Source organism: Grammomys surdaster, unplaced genomic scaffold, assembly GCF_004785775.1.
Source record: "Grammomys surdaster isolate TR1022 unplaced genomic scaffold, NIH_TR_1.0 125767, whole genome shotgun sequence".
Taxonomy (NCBI): Eukaryota; Metazoa; Chordata; class Mammalia; order Rodentia; family Muridae; genus Grammomys; species Grammomys surdaster.
Window position 1 is genome coordinate 1424533 of NW_021620598.1, and position 14196 is coordinate 1438728.

The 14196-nt window shown below is 50.3% G+C and overlaps 1 protein-coding gene across 4 annotated transcripts in view; it reads left to right on the forward strand.

The window, feature by feature from the left end:
• The window catches only part of Parvb (parvin beta), an 82130-nt gene that overhangs the window by 36489 nt on the left and 31445 nt on the right, over nt 1-14196 (forward strand). For all 4 annotated transcript variants that reach the window (XM_028788709.1, XM_028788710.1, XM_028788713.1 and 1 more), the window contains exons 2-4: nt 3676-3765; nt 5527-5597; nt 13688-13790. In XM_028788709.1, coding sequence (XP_028644542.1) covers nt 3676-3765; nt 5527-5597; nt 13688-13790 — 264 coding nt within the window. The remainder of the gene's footprint in view (nt 1-3675; nt 3766-5526; nt 5598-13687; nt 13791-14196) is intronic.

Consider the following 14196-nt stretch of genomic DNA (forward strand, 5'->3'; position numbering starts at 1 on the left):
GCGTAGAGCCGTGGACTCCACAGAGCTGACTAGCGGAGGCAACAGCCACGCCTGGCGGTGGCCAAGAACTATCAGGGCTGCACCACCTTCATTTCTAACACCTACAGCTACAGTGCGAGACCTGGAAGATCCAGGCTGGGGCAATGGGCCCTTCTACCCTTGGTGTCTGTGGGTCCCAGGTGCTGAGGGCTCCAGACCTTCCCATTCCTCTGAAGACTTCTGTGAGCAGGCACTCCTCCCGCCTTTGTGCTCCAGCGGGGAAACTGAGGCTTAGTGAGAGGCTTGGTATAAGGCAGAGTAAGGTTTGAGCTGGGATGTGGTGGCTTTGGCCAAGTACACAGTACTTTTCCTGGACTCTGAGTCTGTGTTTCCCCAAGGCATTGAAGAAAGGACCACCCCGGGGAGAGTGTGTGGATCGCAGCCTGGCAGGCTCTGGAGTGTACTTCTTGTTTATTAAGGTCACGCAGTCCCTGGCCCCGTTTAGTGTTGTTTTTGATGTTCAAGGGCAGTGTGGAAATTTTTGTTTTATGCGACCTAGTTTCTGTGCTTTGATAATGATGCGCCACTGCAACCCACCAACTCTGAGATTTCTGAATCAGGGTCACAGTCCCATTCCCCACCCCCACACCCCAAGCCCCGGGCTTCATGCCCCTGCCTAGGTAGGGGTCTGATGTGTGTAATAGTTCCAGGATCTTTGCTGCTGTTTTAAATGTCATTTGTGTTTCTGTGTTTGGGCATTTGGGGTGCATATGAAGGCCAGTGGCCACCCTTTGAGGGCCATACATCAGCCTTTGAGGGCTTTTTGTGATGAGGCTGACCGGCCGGTGAGCTCCAGGGATCCACCTGTTTCTGCCTCCCTAGCACTGGGATTACAGGGAACATTGTGCCTGGCTGGTTTTTGTAGGGTTCTTAGTTTTTTTTTTTTTTTGAGACAGGGTTTCTTTGTGTAGCCCTGGCTGTCCTGGAACTTACTCTATAGACCAGGCTGGACTTGAACACAGAGATCTGCCTGCATCCACCTCCTCAGTGCTGGCATCAAAGGCATGAGCCATCACCACCAGCTAGGCCTGATTTTTATGGTTGGGCTTGGGCCCTCATGGTTTCTCAGCAAACGCTTTACCCACAGAGCTCTCTCCCTAGCCTGGTGCTCCAGTGTCTTTCTGAGAGAAACAGTGGGCTCCTTTGTGTGATTCTCCTGTGTGGCTCACTGGTGTGATGCTCCTGTGTGGCTCACTGAAGTCTCCCTGGAGGACCATATTCTCAACCACAACTTCTTAGACTGTTACCCTAACCACTGCACATGGCGTGGGCATAGCTTTTCCCCCCGAGAAGTCAGTTGGATGGGATTGGTCACTGAGCTCCTGTGGAGTTGAACTTCCCTGAAGAGTTGTCTTTTCTTCCTCTTTCTGACCCTCTCCATCTCACCTATGGAGTGCAAGGATTTGTTGGAATTTGGTTAGTTTTCTAAATGAGCCTGGTGCCCCAGGATGAATCTTTGGGAGGTGGGACAAAGGGAGTCCACAACCCCTTGATGGTTACTGACTCATGAAGCTATTTGATGTTTGCCTGCTTCCTTCTAGAGTCATGGTGAGGATTAGGGGATTAAGAAATGGCTTAGCGGTTAAGAGCCTTTCAAGACTGAGTCACATTTATGGGTCCCCATGGGTGTGGCCGTCACAGTATTTTCCATTTTTTTTAATCCATAAATATTTGTGTTATTTTCGCTTTTGGCTGTTGTGAATAACGTGGCCTTGAACATGGGTCTTTACAAGAGGGTCTCCTTTTCCAAAAGAACCTGAACACCAGCATCCTTGCTGACCTTAGAGCAGATGCTGATGTCCTTTGGAGGCAGAGGATCGGTTATCCCCAGAGCTGCATTCACAGCCATGTCCCAAGATCCTGTTCCAAGCTGGGGACTGTCTGAAGACCTAAGAGAACAAACAGGAAACACCACCCAAGGCAGTAGGGTTCAGAGGGGTTAACAGGACTGACTTGGGGTCTCCTAGACAGCAGGGCAGGGACTCCTGTTCTGAAGCCTTTGTGGTATACATGACGCTGTCCCTATCACCTGCTGTTGTGGGTGCTGGGTGACCAACATGTAAGATGCTAAAGAGTTGAGGTGACTGGTATTCCAGGAAGAATTTAGAGGGGTTGTCTCTGTATAATTTCCACTGGGGAATTACAAAGAGGTGGGACGCTTGCCTAGGGAGATCTCCTCAGGAAGGATGTGTGGTCAGCAAGTGATCTATGCCTCTCTCTCTCTCTCTCTCTCTCTCTCTCTCTCTCTCAGGTCTGCAAAAAGTGGCAGGTGGCAACCTGTCTCTGTCACCTCTGGATCTGGGGGCTACAGTCTGGAGATTGAGGTCCAGTGGTATAGAAGCCACTGTTTCTGATTTCAGAGGCTCAGATGTGGAAGAGCTCTCTGTAAGCAGAAAAAAAGCTAAGCCCTGTATCTGTACAAGCTCTTGTGTGTCGTGTTGTGTCTCCTTGGCCACACACACACATACCTCATGGCTATGACCAAGGGCCATCAGAGTTTCTGGAGAGATGAAGGATTCTGTGTGGTGCCATAGGACCGGGGTGCACACTGTCCGAACCTTACAGATACTCACTACCCTAGCCTATATACCTACTGCTTATGTGCAGCTAGCAGTCTCTGGGCCCATAAACAGCCAGCATGGCATCTGGGCTCACTTCCTTAGTCTGTTCTTTTTACCAGCCCTGATCCCAATTCTGCTACTTTCTATAGAGATTTAAGATCTTAGGAGGAAGCGCTCCCATCCAGGGGCCAGGAGAGACTGAGATGGTAATAAAGATTTAGTGACTTATCGTGTGTGTGTGTGTGTGTGTGTGTGTGTGTACCTGCAGAATTTGTAGAGTATCTTGGGAGAAAGAGGGCTGTGGACCATGCCTTTGCTGGGTTCAGGACATCATCCAAGCAGATATCTGTGCAGACTCAAGTATCAGTAAGTGAGGCTGGTTGTTATGACTCTGCAGAGTCCACATGGGAAGTGAGGTGAGAGGGGACATCCAAGCTGGCTGTGGGTGGATGCCCTTTAGGAGGTTAACTGTTCCCAGGACAAGGAGCTGAAATGGTTGTGCCCAGCTGAGAAGAGGCATGTGTCCAGCTGAGGTGACTTCTGGCCTGAGACTCTAGCCTGATTAAAAATAGATGCAAGGAAAGTGCAGAATGTAAGAGTTCACTGCTCCTTCATCAGACTTCTGTCCCAAAGGACGTGGCACACTTTAAATTCTGATCACTCCTGTATGCAAGGAGGCCTGTTTACACCTCGAGTCTAGAACCCCAGATACAGCTTTGCCAGAGAGAAGGAACTTCCATCCATCTTCTCTGTTCTTGCTGGGATCTAAGCTTTGTCTACCAAAGCAACCTCAGGCAGGTCTGGAAACCATTAGAAACAACTAGAAGCTTCCGGAAGCTTCCACGTCTCAGTCACATGTTGCAAAGAATAGTGTGGACAGACTGGTCATACTTGAGAGGCATCAAGAGTTGCTTGACGTTAAGCAAAATGTCAGGTGTTCTGGGCTGGGAGTACTTTCTCCAGCCTCTCTGGACTGCCCAACATGATGGGATGTCCATGCAAGTGGCATGTTAGAAGCATAGGACTTTTCTTTTGGGCTCCCTACATACTGACCTGGTCTCTCTTTGCTCAACAGTGACTGACCTCCAGGAAGAAGGCAAGAGTGCCATCAACTCTCCAATGGCCCCTGCTTTGGTGGACATTCACCCTGAAGACACCCAGCTAGGTACTATGGCCACTTGGCATCCTTCGGTGTCCATCCCTGATGTGGGACCCCACATGGGTGGGTGGTATTTGAGAACCAGAGTCTTATTCCGAGATCTCTAGGGAGAAGCGGGCTTCCACCCGTCTTCCAGTGCAGATTTTATTGGCATCCAGGTATATATGAGGTATATATGGCTAGCATTGGGAACATGGCTGATTACGACCATAGATCCCAGGGGTGGTTATGCAGGGCTGGGCAAGCAGTGGAGGAGAGGGAGGAAGAGTTGGCTTGGTTACTGAGCTGAGGACTGGATACTGTAACTCCAGGAGCTCGAGGCACAAGGCTTGAGATAGCTGATAGCTGGCCTAGGAGATGAGGAAAGATGGATACTGGCTCAGGGTGTAAAACCCAATGATCCCCTAGAGGAGGAGGCTAGGGGACAGCCACTCCTGGAGGACAGTCTCCCAGGGACGAGTGGGCCCTAAGATCTCAAAGCATGAAGAAATGTTAGAAAGCTAGGCACACATCCCAAACACCCTATATATCCCCTTGGCTACCACAAAAAGCCATGCTGGGAAGCCGGGCGGTGGTGGCGCACGCCTTTAATCCCAGCACTCGGGAGGCAGAGGCAGGCGGATTTCTGAGTTCGAGGCCAGCCTGGTCTACAGAGTGAGTTCCAGGACAGCCCGGGCTATACAGAGAAACCCTGTCTCGAAAAACCAAAAAAAAAAAAAAAAAAAAAAAAAGCCATGCTGGGCCTGTGGCTGGCCATGTGGGAACTGTGACTGGGGAAGACCCCTGGCTCCTTGCAGGTTGATGACAGGGTGTCAGCCAAGATACTCTTTCCTGGCTTTATGTTTTGGCAGCAAGTCGATGTGGAAGGCAGGTTCGGGACACTGCTTTCTTCCAAACCCTGGTTCAGAGGGAGATTCCTGTCTGCCCAGATTTTCCATGACAAGACCATTAGGGTCTCAGGACAGAAGCAGGTGTGGCCCAACCTGTGGCCCAGAGTAGCTGGTCCGAGCTGTCTCTCCCCACAGAAGGGCATGCCTCTGTCATGACTTCTGCAGCTGCTTGTTGCAGCAGGTGCTTCTGGGCTATTCTTCACCTGGGAAGCTGGACTTCCTCCCAGCTTCCCACTGTGGTCAGCGGGCCCACAGCATCCTGGCTTCTGTGGGACACTGGTCTTTTCTGTTCTGGCTCCTGTGCCTTCATTCCCTCCCCACCTTCCTGTCCTGCTCTCCCCGTGAACTCCACTGGACTCTTGTCTTTTAGAGCCAGACACGGAGGGGAAACACACAGGGGAGACAGGCAAAATGTCATCTTTCTGTTTGTTTTGGCTATGTCTAGTACTTCCCTGCAGATACTGTTTTGTATATGGTACTGCCTGCCCATCTGTTTCCTTGTGTGTTCCGAGGCCCCACACAGCCTCCTGTGGACTAGTGAACAGTGTGACCCAGGAGGTATTGATGCTCAAAGCTCTCTTCAGCCCTCTGGTTCTGGCAGAACCATTTTGGCTTAGACTCACTCACTGCTAAAGCAATTGGAGCCTAAGACTGAGGAGATGGAGTCTGGCTTCATCTCCTCTGGCTTCCCCGTATTTCTGATCTTGGTGTCTGACTGATAAAGCCCTGAGGGCTGTTCTCAGTGGAAAACATGGTGGTCTCTGCTCTTCCACCAGCTTCCTGACTCATGTGAGGGAGCAGGGAGTCCTCCATCCCTGGCACCCCTGACAACCTTCCCTCAACCCCCATTCATTCTGGTCCTTTCCATCTTTGGCAGAGGAGAATGAAGAACGTACCATGATCGATCCCACCTCTAGAGAAGACCCCAAGTTCAAGGAGTTGGTCAAGGTGAGTTATAGTCTGATGTGGGTGGAACATCCCTTTTGGTTCTGGGCATTCAGAGGAAGCAGGACTCTGGTGGATACAAGGAGGACCTGAGCTTCCAAGATCCTGAAAGGGCCATTGAGGCTACGTTAGAAAAGAGTGGTGAGGAGTGGAGTGTGGGCTGACGAATGGATGGAACATGAGTCTTCTAGGTGTTTCCATGTGCTAGGGCTTGCCACCCAGGGCCTTTATGAGATGTCACATGATCCTCACAAGAGCTGTATTGGGTCTGTTTTGAGCCAATATACCCTACCTACATGCATGGTTGTCTGTAGCTTCATAGGGTATGGATTTAAGTTGTTTTGCGGAACAAGTTGTTGTCTCCCCGTACTATAGCCTCATCTGAAGAGGCCTTGGTATCCCAGTGAGTTGTAACTGTCAACTTGACCCAGCCCTGGAGTTATCTGAAAAGGGAGTCTCAACTGAGGGATTTCTAGGATCAGACTTGACCTGTAGAATGTCTGTGGGAGATGGTCTTGATTGTTAATTAATATTAGGTAGACACAGCCCACTGTGGGTGGCACCATTCCCTTGGCAGGCAGTCCTAGATTATATTTAGAATGCTAGCTATACACGAGCCTATGAGTGATCCAGTAAGTAGTGTTCCTCCATGGTTTCTGCTTCAAGCTCCTTCATGAGTTTCTGCCCTGAGTTCCCTTGGATGGACTGAGCTGGTAGTATAAGTCAATAAATCCTTTTCTCTCCTAAACTGCCTTTGGTCAGAAAGTTTTCACACAGTGACAGAATGAAACTAAAACACTTGAGGACCATATGTGGCAGTGTGAATATCAGCCAGGTAGGAAAGCAAAAGGCTTTGTTCTCAAAGGTCACAGTAATAGGCAGGTGGGTTTGTGGCTCAGTAGCTGCCAGGGACATCTGCTTCCTCCTCTCTAGCACATGGCTGATCCTGTCCAGGCACAGCCTGAGGCTTTGATTGCTCAGATCTAAGTCACAGTAGGGCTCCTGAAGGCCACCCACCAGAGACAGAGGCAAGCAGATGGTGTCCTGCCTTGGAGACCCAGAGTTGGTTTGGATGACCTAGGTGCTTTGAAATGCTGCATGTGACAAACAAAAGTGTCCTGAAATAGATGGCTCTCTATTGGCTGTCCCACCTTCACTGCAGTAGAGAGCCTGCTGCCACCCCTTGTGACTGAGCTTTCATAAGGGCTGATTCAGGGGAATCAGGGCTTGCCCTTGTAGAAACATTAACTGGAAATGTCTGTTACAGCCGTCCAAAGATGATGAATCATTTTTCTTTTTTTCTTTTCTTTTTTTGGACAAGGTCTCACTATGTAGGAGAGAAGGAGTTTATTCTGTTTGCAGTTCTGGGTTACAGTCCAACACTTGGGCATGACAAGGTGGCAGGAGCTTGAAGTAGTTAGTCCCATCTGCAGTGAGAACAGAAAGAATGAATGTAGGCATGCTTACCTGCTTGCCTGGTGTGCTCAGCTCTTTTCTCCACTCTTACCCTATTCGGGACCCCCTAGATCTAGGGGTTAGTGCCGCCCACAGTGGGCTTAGTCTTCTCACATCAATTAACTAATTAAGACAGACCCTCACAGACACGCCCACAGGCCAGCCCAATGTAAGCATTCTTCTCAGCTGTTCTTGATTGTCAAGTTGACAATTAAGATTAACCGTTGCATTGGACAGTGGTGGCACAGGTCTTTAATCCCAGCAGTCTGGAGGCAGAAGCAGGCAGATCTCCAAGTCTGAGGCCAGCCTGGTTTATATTGCAAGTTCTAGGACAGCCAGGGCTACATGGAGAAATCTTGTCTCAAACAAAAATAAAAACAACCAAAAAATCAAAATAAAACAAACAACAAACCAAACCAAACCAAAAACAAAAATGTCAGACAAGCAAGAAAAGACAGAATATCTGTTGTACCTGTGCAGAGGGGCCTAGGCTCTCTGCAAATGGAGACATCGTGAAAAGGGGAAGCAAGGCTCCAGCTGCTGGACTGGATAAAGGATGGAAGCTGTGTGCCAAGGTCTGTGGAAGCCTCGAGAAGCTGGAGGAGGTTGGGAAGCAGGGTCCTTTTAGAGCCTCCAGAGGGACCAGCTCTCCTCGCCTGACATTTGACCTCAGCTCTGTAACAGGGATTCTGGGCTTCTTGCCTCCAGCATGTGAGATAGTCCATGGGATGGTTGTAAGCCACCAGAGTTGTAGAGGTCCCTGGAGCAGCCATAGGAAGCAAAGCTCTGTAGCTGACCATCCACATGGGCCAGCCAGAGCGTCTCCACACCTGCAGCAGTGGCTGAGTTCCTGAGATACCCTATTCCTGCAACCATCCCGTTGGCTGCAGCTATACATACAGAGACCAAACTTCTCAAACTAGCCTGAGGTCTAATCTCAGAGCAGGCGGGTTTCAATCTAGCACTTTCAAATATGAATATAAATATCATAGGCAGGGGAGCAATCTGGGGGCTTGGGGAGACGTGGCTATGTTGGGGGTTGTGCAAAGTGTCAAATTCCTCAGCCGGGGTGGGGGGCTCTGAGATAGACAAGTGTGAATATAAGGTTATACTTCTAGGTATAAAGTTAGAAGGGACAGTTTCCTAAAGACCCACAGGCAATTCCAGGGGGTCCATGCTACCTTAGGGTTGATAATTCACCAAAAGGACACCAGGCTCCACTGGCAGCTGTTGTCCTTAAGGTCATAGTTTTCTGGGAGAGGCATACTCGGGACCAGGATCTAGGGAATGGATTGAAGGAGAAGGGGAGAAAGAGTGGAAGCTGGATAATGGCTTCTCTATGCAGATGGTTCTAGAGCCTTAGTGCCCTGGATCACCGTGCATGTCAGTGTTTCCGAACATTGTCTATGCTGCAGACCCAGCTTCTAGAGGTTCCCTGTGGGGGTTCCCCATGGCTATCCACTGTGGGGGTGCTGTTCAGAAGCAGGTTTTGTGTTTTGCCTTTTGCCATCTCCTATAGCTAGGGGTGGTACTCAGGACTCAGCTCCGCTGCTGAGACATATGCCTGTCCCCAACCCCCAAGGAGATATTTTAAAACTTAAGCCTGTCTGGTATGTTGGTCTGAGCAGGTCAGAGGACAATCTGGCTGACAATCTTGTCCTGCTGGACACGGTCATTGTGTCCATCTGTCCTTCACAGACTCTCCCAGTCTTTGGGACCAGGGCTGAGTTTCTGAGGAAGCCTGGCTGGCCTTGTTTCCTCCTCTCCTGGTGTCTGCCCTCCATGACTTCCCTCTGGTGTCTTGGTGGCCTTCTCTGTCGCCCACTACTTTACGACTATCATCTTTGCTGTGCTCTGAGCTGCCCTCTGCCTTTTGTCTGAAGTCCCTGGCTCTAGCTGGGCAGGCATTGAAATGAGGTTGACTATTAAAAACTATTTTGAGCATCTGTCATGCTTATTGGGCTATTAAGGGGTGAAGGTCTGATCCCAACTCAGAGGAAAGTGGAGTGCCTTGACCCACAGCCATTCACTATCTGATGATGGGCATGGAGAGCGACCAGGTTTGGTAGGGAGCTGGGTATTGGCCAGCTGGGCATCAGTTTAGAAATGGACCTGTATTTTGCAGGCCCAGGAGCTTCAAAGACCCTGGTATCCTCCGCTGGAGTGTCTTCCTATGGCCATATTTACTCTAGAGCTGCTGGTGTCAACCAGATGTGTAGGTGGACAGTGTGTTGAAGGTTTATGGCTGAGATACTTCACGGCATTGACCGTTCTGTTAAGTGTCCTGCACTTTTCTGCTAGGGAGAGGCCTCTGTGCTCAGTGTTCGATGGAGAATGCCATTTGGACCTTGTCCCCAGGGCACAGAGCTCCGAAACTCTCAGAGTTGTCTGAGTGTGAGATCTCCTCTGCGGCACACACTCTTGGCCACACCCGGGTCACTGCTAATGAGGGCATTTGGTGAGCCCCCGTTACCTTCCAATGCAGGATGATCCTAAGGGGACCCACACATGCATTGTCAAGGGTTTGGCACTGCTGATCTCTGGAAGGGAAGAGGTCTGGAGGGTGGTTCTTTTTTTCTGGTGACCAGTGACTGAGCTTGTAACCTGGGGCGCTTGGAGTTTGGGAGGTGAGTGTCGCAGCGCTCTGACTACAGACCCCTGAGGTCAGATAATTGCTATTGGGGTGATGTATTTTGAAGTTGGAAAGAAAAACAACACAACTACACAGCTCTGAAATTAAGCACGCTTGCCAGAAGCGTCTAGATACCTCACGTTGGGATGTGTCTCCTTCTAAAAGCAGATTTCACATCTCACTGTTCAGTTACTGGGCAAGGCTTACCCTTGTCCTGAGGCTGTTTTTTCCCCTCTGGGGCCTGGGTCATGTGGCGGTGCTCTGCTATGTTCATGGCCCCATGGACTCCCACCCCTTTCAGTAAGGTATATCTCCATCCTCTTGGGGACAACACAACCAGGACTGTGTTTGGAAGTGATTAAACCGTAACTGTCATGGCTCTGGGGAAGACAGACTGCAGACCCGATTATAATTCAGAAGGAACTAAGGGGAAAGTAATTTTTTATTCTGCTTAGAGCAAGCTCACAGAGCTGGCCGTGATCGAGGGCCGTGTAAGGGCGTAATTAATATATGTCCTCCTTATTCGCCCGCGGGACTTGGAACTCGAAGATGAGCGCGTCCCTAAAAATAATGGCTGATGCTATCTTTAAAAGCTCTTTTGGAAAACGGAAGATTAAGAAGGATGGCCGGGAGCAGAATGATGGGGTGATGGGTGGTGTCCCCCAAGTCAGATCCACGTCTTTGGGGGTGGTGGTGAGACCCAACCTGAGAGCCTGGCCCATTGTGTAGACTTTTTTTTTCTTTGAGAGTTTAGCCTTTTGTTCTTGCTTTGGGTTTGGAGTAGGTCAGAGATCTAACTATGGAGGGTTTTTGTTTTGTTTTCCGTTTTGTTTTTCTTCTCAAAGTTTTCGGTTCTCATAGAGGAAGCATTCTCTCGAGATTTCCTAGCAGGACTGTGTTTGAGGAAGGAAGCATCCGGAAGCAAAGTCCTATAGAAAGGCCTAAGCCCTTTCTAGATGTGAATTTCCCCAGGCGGTTCTTTGGTTCGTTTGAGACCTTGAGTCTCCTGCTTCTGTTGTAGCCTCTGGGGACAAGTGCCGAGCAAAACAGCTCACTCACCAAGCTCACACAGTGTACCTGGGAGAAAGGCATGATGTGGGTTGAGTAAATATGCAATGGAATTAGGTGGTGAGGGGTGCCTGCAACCTCATGCCTTTCTGCCATTCCCTGCAGAGAAGTCTGGGAGGTAGCATTAAAGCAGTACCTAGGCAAATATCATAGCCAAGTGCCTAACAGCAGGTGCAAAGGTCCTGTGGCATATAGGTGCTTGGCACATTCTAGTGATTATTGAAATGGACAGAGTGACAAGAGTCTCGAGCATGTGGGGGAGTGGCCAGAGACTCGGCGATAGATGTCCACCATGTCCACCTTCCACGCCTTCACCCTTCTCAGCCTAACACCCACGACAGGTAACCGACCTTCTGGGCAGAGACTGCGCTGCGTCTCTCTTCATCCTCACTGCCTAGTGTGGCACCTGGTGAGGACACTCATTCATGTTTTATCCTCAGGGGAGACCCTAGAAATGAAGGCTCAGCAGAATTCGAAGCTGGTGGTGGGACAGCAGGTCATTCCATGATTCCTTTGCTTTTTTGACGACAGACAGAGAAGACTCACCCTTCCCTGTCGTCTTAGGGTTTCTGTTGCTGTGATGGACACAATGACCAACAGCACCTTGGAGAGGAAAGACTTACAGCTTGTAGTCATTGTCTAGGAAAGTCAGGACAGGAACTCAGAGCAGGACCCTGGAGGCAGGAGCTGATGCAGAGGAGTGCTGTTCACTGGCTTGTCAGCCTGCTTTCCTACTGCACTCAGGGCCACCTGCCCAGGTGTGGCATTATTCATAACAGGCGGGGCCCTCCCACATCAACCATCAATCAAGAAAACGTACCACAGGCTTGCTTACAGGCCGATCTAGTGGAGGCATCTTCTCTGTTGCGATTCCTCTTCCAGGTGTCTCTGGCTCTGTACAGTTGATGTCAGTCCAGCTACCATAGTAACCACGGTGACCTCATCACGCCACTTTTTCATTTCTTGTGAAGTTGAGATCTTACTGTTTTGTAACAAGGAAATCCTTGCTGTGGTTGGCAGCCCCCAGAGTAAGAACAAACCTTAGACCCTTGAGCATGAGGCCAAGCGAGCATCCAGGATATGGCCCTTCGCAACCTGTTTCCTCCAGCCAGGCCCTAAGTCCTAGCTTTCATTGCCCAGAGGAGACAGCCCCGTGGCCAGAGAACACAAGCCAGACCGGAGCCCAATCAGCCAGAGAGCTGGAGAGGGCTCCGACTCTGTCTCCCTGCCCCCCATGCTTTGACACGAGGGCTACAAGGGTGTGTGGTCTTTTATCTTAGACACTCATGAGTCATTGGCTCCCCTGTGAGTATCAGTCTGGGCCAGTCTTCCGTGGTCACTCGGAAGCTAGTCAGGACGTGATGGGTCAGGACTTTGTGACCAGTTTCTCAGGTCACTGCTGTATCAGATGTACCTACATTTGTGTCATGTGGTGGTAAAGTGTTCAGGCAGAAGTTGGGGTTGTGATGGGGATGGGTTTCAAACACTGCGCTAAGGGAGAAGCTGGGCATGAGGGAGGAGTTGCACACAGTGTAATCTCTTTGACTACAGGAGATGGACAGGGGCAGAGCTATGGGGGACAGGCCTGGACTCTCTATAGGGACAGGAGACATTCTGGGTGGGTTGGGATGACCATCACACAGCTCAGGGATCTGAGGGGTGCAGTAGGTTGATTCTCTCCCTTGGTCAAACAGTCTATAGAGTGCGGTGAACAGAAACCATGTGGGGACTTCCTGTATGAGCCTGGGACTCTCGACTCGGGGCTGCTGAAGGACAGGCTAGGGGACAAGTGGGGGTGATGGCTCATGGTCCCCTTTCCTCAATCTTCCCAGCGTTTACTCATTTAGGGCCTGTATATGGGATATCTTTAATATAAATGTAGCAGTTAATGAATCTGGAGGCTGTATTTCTTTACCTTATACTATTCCCCAATAACCACGCAGAAAAGCCAATGTTTATTTAAAACTGCACTTCAATAGCTGAGCAGTTAAATGGTGTGATTTAAATGTCTATGCTAGTCTGGCTACCACCCAGCCCCATCCCATGATACTTGAGAATTATTATTGATCTTTGGGCTTCAGGAGTGTTTCCATGATCTCATACTAGACCCTTTCCTCATGGCTTCAAATCCTTCATCCTCCTCTCTGATCTGACTCTTCCTCTCTCCCTATCTCCTCCCTCTGGTTGGCGGATGTCCCACTGTATTCCTTATTCTGCCCAGTCATTGGGTGATCATTGGGTGAGCGTTTATTGACAAAGCAGAGGACAAATGATAAGAAATTGTTTATGCAAAGCCAGGCAGTGGTGGCGCACGCCTTTAATCCCAGCACTTGGGAGGCAGAGGCAGGCGAATTTCTGAGTTTGAGGCCAGCCTGGTCTACAGAGTGAGTTCCAGGACAGCCAGGGCTACAGAGAGAAACCCTGTCTCGAAAAAACAAACAAACAAAACAAAAAACAAACAAAAAAACAAGAGTTGTTTACACAAACTGGAGACAGGAGATTCTTGGTGTAAGCGTTACAGTGCTGTGTCCAGACTGAGACAAGATCTGAGGCAGAGAAATCAGCATTTGAATAACCCAAGAGTAAACTTTACACAGTGTACAAAATCACCACGCCTTCAAGCGCCCAGTGCTTGAAGGTGGACTAGTGAGCTCTTCCGCAGGGAGATAGTGCCATCGTCTACCCATGGTCTCTGCAGGTTCCCAGCCTGCCTGGTCCTGCCAGGGTCAGCTGGGAGCTGTTAGGAAGTCCTAGCTCCATGCATGGGTCTAACGCTCCATTTCAACCTTGGCCACAGACCAAGAGACACCTGTTGTCTTCCGAGGTCGCCAGGCAGGTGTCTGGTAGCCCTTGTGTGTTTGGGCCGCTGCCCACCTGAACCTGCTCCGACCCTGGCTTTATGTAGCAACTCTATGACAACACCTCTCACCTGCCCCAGGTGCTTCTGGACTGGATCAACGACGTGCTGGCGGAGGAGCGTATCATCGTGAAGCAGCTGGAGGAGGACCTGTACGACGGCCAGGTGCTACAGAAACTTCTGGGTGAGTGCCAGGACCCTGCCAGGTAGCACCATCCTTCCTGCCCCGGGCTCTTGGGAACAGATCCAAGGCTTGGCTCACACCTCCTGGTGGCCCCGTTTGTGGGTTTGTCTGTCTCCATGGTTTCTCTGCTGGCCAGTGTGTACCCAGCCCTGGGGCTGCAGCAGGTTCTCTCCGATGCTCATGCCATTGTGGACCAAAGAGGAGTCATGTCCCTTATCTCTCAGGCCACCTGTGTTTCATCTGTTAGGATTCAGGGTTGACGGAGTGCAAGGGGGCAGAGGGTTGGTCTCCAACAAACCCATCCATGTGAGAGAACGTGTCATTGTCCTGACTCGTGCTTCCAGGCTTTACTGTCCCCCAAGTCTGGCTGAGGATGACTGAGTGCGTTCTCAAGATGGATGGGTGG